Source organism: Aegilops tauschii, unplaced genomic scaffold (assembly GCF_002575655.3).
Source record: "Aegilops tauschii subsp. strangulata cultivar AL8/78 unplaced genomic scaffold, Aet v6.0 ptg000179l_subseq_2504346:2865697_obj, whole genome shotgun sequence".
Classification (NCBI taxonomy): Eukaryota; Viridiplantae; Streptophyta; class Magnoliopsida; order Poales; family Poaceae; genus Aegilops; species Aegilops tauschii.
In genome coordinates this window covers 359171-361352 of record NW_027332499.1, presented here as the reverse complement: position 1 = coordinate 361352, position 2182 = coordinate 359171, and the positions used below count along the sequence as shown (strand labels likewise).

Genomic DNA, 2182 nt, shown 5'->3' with positions numbered 1-2182 from the left:
TGGATTCGCTGGTCGGACATGCGCTCTTTGGTGATGGCGCGGCCGCTGCCATCATCGGCGCCGACCCCGACGTGCCCTTCGAGAAGGCACTCTTCCAGCTGGTATCAGCGAGCCAGACCATCCTGCCCGACTCCGAGGGTGCCATCAACGGCCACCTTACGGAGGCAGGGCTGACCATCCACCTTCTCAAGGACGTGCCCGGGCTCATCTCCGAGAACATCGAGCAAGCGCTCGAGGACGCCTTCAAGCCTCTGGGCATCCACGACTGGAACTCCATCTTCTGGATTGCACACCCTAGCGGGCCAGCAATCCTGGACATGGTTGAAGAGAAAGTTGGCCTTGACAAGGAACGCATGCGCACCAGCCGAGAGGTCCTGTCGGAGTACGGCAACATGTCCAGCGCATGTGTCCTCTTCGTCCTCGACGTGATGCGTAAGACCTCTTCCCAGGATGGCCACGCAACCACTGGAGAGGGTATGGAGTGGGGTGTCCTCTTCGGCTTTGGCCCCGGCCTCACCGTCGAGACGCTCGTCCTCTACAGCGTCCCGATCACAGCCACTGCATGATCGATCAGCAAACGACACTTTATTATTTATTCGCGAACAACATAAAATCACCAGTACTACAAGTGGTTACGAGAGCGACGGTGTGATGGCTGTTCTGAGTTTCCTTTATCCCTGGTTTTCACTTTTTGTTGTGTTTCTACTGTAAGAATTGATATGCGTTTTCCTCCACAAACCCTGTTGTATGTGCTCCTGATGTACCTTGTGTATTTTAGTAACGTTCAACATTATGTTTCTTATTAGTAATTTTATACTATAATGTATGGGTTGCATTGTTTACATCCTCAAACATGTACGGTTCAGCTGCCTGTCTCTTTTCCCTCTCACCCTCATCGTTGAGCTTCTTAACCATCTATTTACTTTTGCCGTGATAACTGCATAATCCATATGTCTGGGATGCTAAACGCATCTACGATAGAATGTTCTTAATTAGACATACTAGTTATTAACCCCGTGCACCTAGCTACAGAGGTGAGTGTTTTCGGTTTTCAAATATAGGGATATTCAGGACATTATTTTGATCAGCGTAATAGTATTTAATTTCTAATTTTGTATAGATAAAAGGATCGAGTTAAACAGCTCCATCCGTTTGTGATTGTACTGTTTGCATGCATACTCTTTTCCAGCCATCAATCGAGACACAACTATTTTTCACCCCAGGAACTTTATATTCATGAAGGTTGCTTGTGTATTGGTGGCTGTAGTTTTGCAAATGCAAAATTCGGTGGATGTATCATTTGTTATCTTTTTTTTCCCCACAAATTATGACGGACTTGGGTGTTATGGTTTAGAGATGTTGAGCATGCTCTCGATAACATCTTTACTGTTATCCTTATGACCATGTCATTTTTAAGATCAAATTTAGATAAGATATCCATGCAAAGTATTCTATAGGGAGTACATGTGGGCATTCATTTTCCCCTGGTAATAAGTAGTGAATCCATGCACTTTATTCATTCTGTCTGAAAAAATGCGATATTGAAACCATTTATATTACATGAAAATATATTGTCATTTTTAGTCATTTTATAGATTTTTTTTGTTAATACTCGTATCCTCAAATAGAATCATTAAACAAGCAAACATATGCAAGCAATGCAAATATAAGAGCAATCTGTCAAAACAGGACAGTCTGTAAAGGATGCAAGAAAACTCATGCTTCTCTGACTCCAAAAATTCAGAAAAATTACCACACTGTAGAAATTTTATCATAGCTTATTGTGCACAAAGTTTCAACATTTTATCACATTCTTACTTTTCTAGATAATTTTTTCAACAGCGATATATTTTCTGTTTTGAAACAGCAACTCATATACTCGCAAAATAAGCATGGCAAAGGCTATACTTGACATTTTCATTGAAATAAAAGATGCAAAAAATTATTATAGATAGCAGGAAGCAAATAAAAACAAAATAAATTGACACTCCAAGCAAAACTCATATCATGTGACGAATGAAAATATAGCCCCAAGTAAGATTACCAATAATGTTGGAGACAAAAGAGGGGATGCCTTCCGGGGCATCCCCAAGCTTAGTTGCTTGGATCTACCTTGAATATTTACTTGGGGTGCCGTGGGCATTTCTAAGATTAGGGTCTTATCACTCCTTATTCTCCTCAT

The 2182-nt window shown here is 41.8% G+C and overlaps 1 protein-coding gene across 1 annotated transcript; it reads left to right on the top strand.

The window, feature by feature from the left end:
- Nucleotides 1-5: 5 nt before the first annotated feature.
- On the top strand, nt 6-566 carry LOC141028498 (chalcone synthase 2-like; the record flags this gene model as incomplete). The annotated part of the gene is made up of 1 exon (XM_073506089.1): nt 6-566. A coding segment is annotated over one exon (561 nt), but the record flags the coding sequence as incomplete, so codon positions are not given.
- Between the last annotated feature and the right edge of the window lie 1616 nt (nt 567-2182).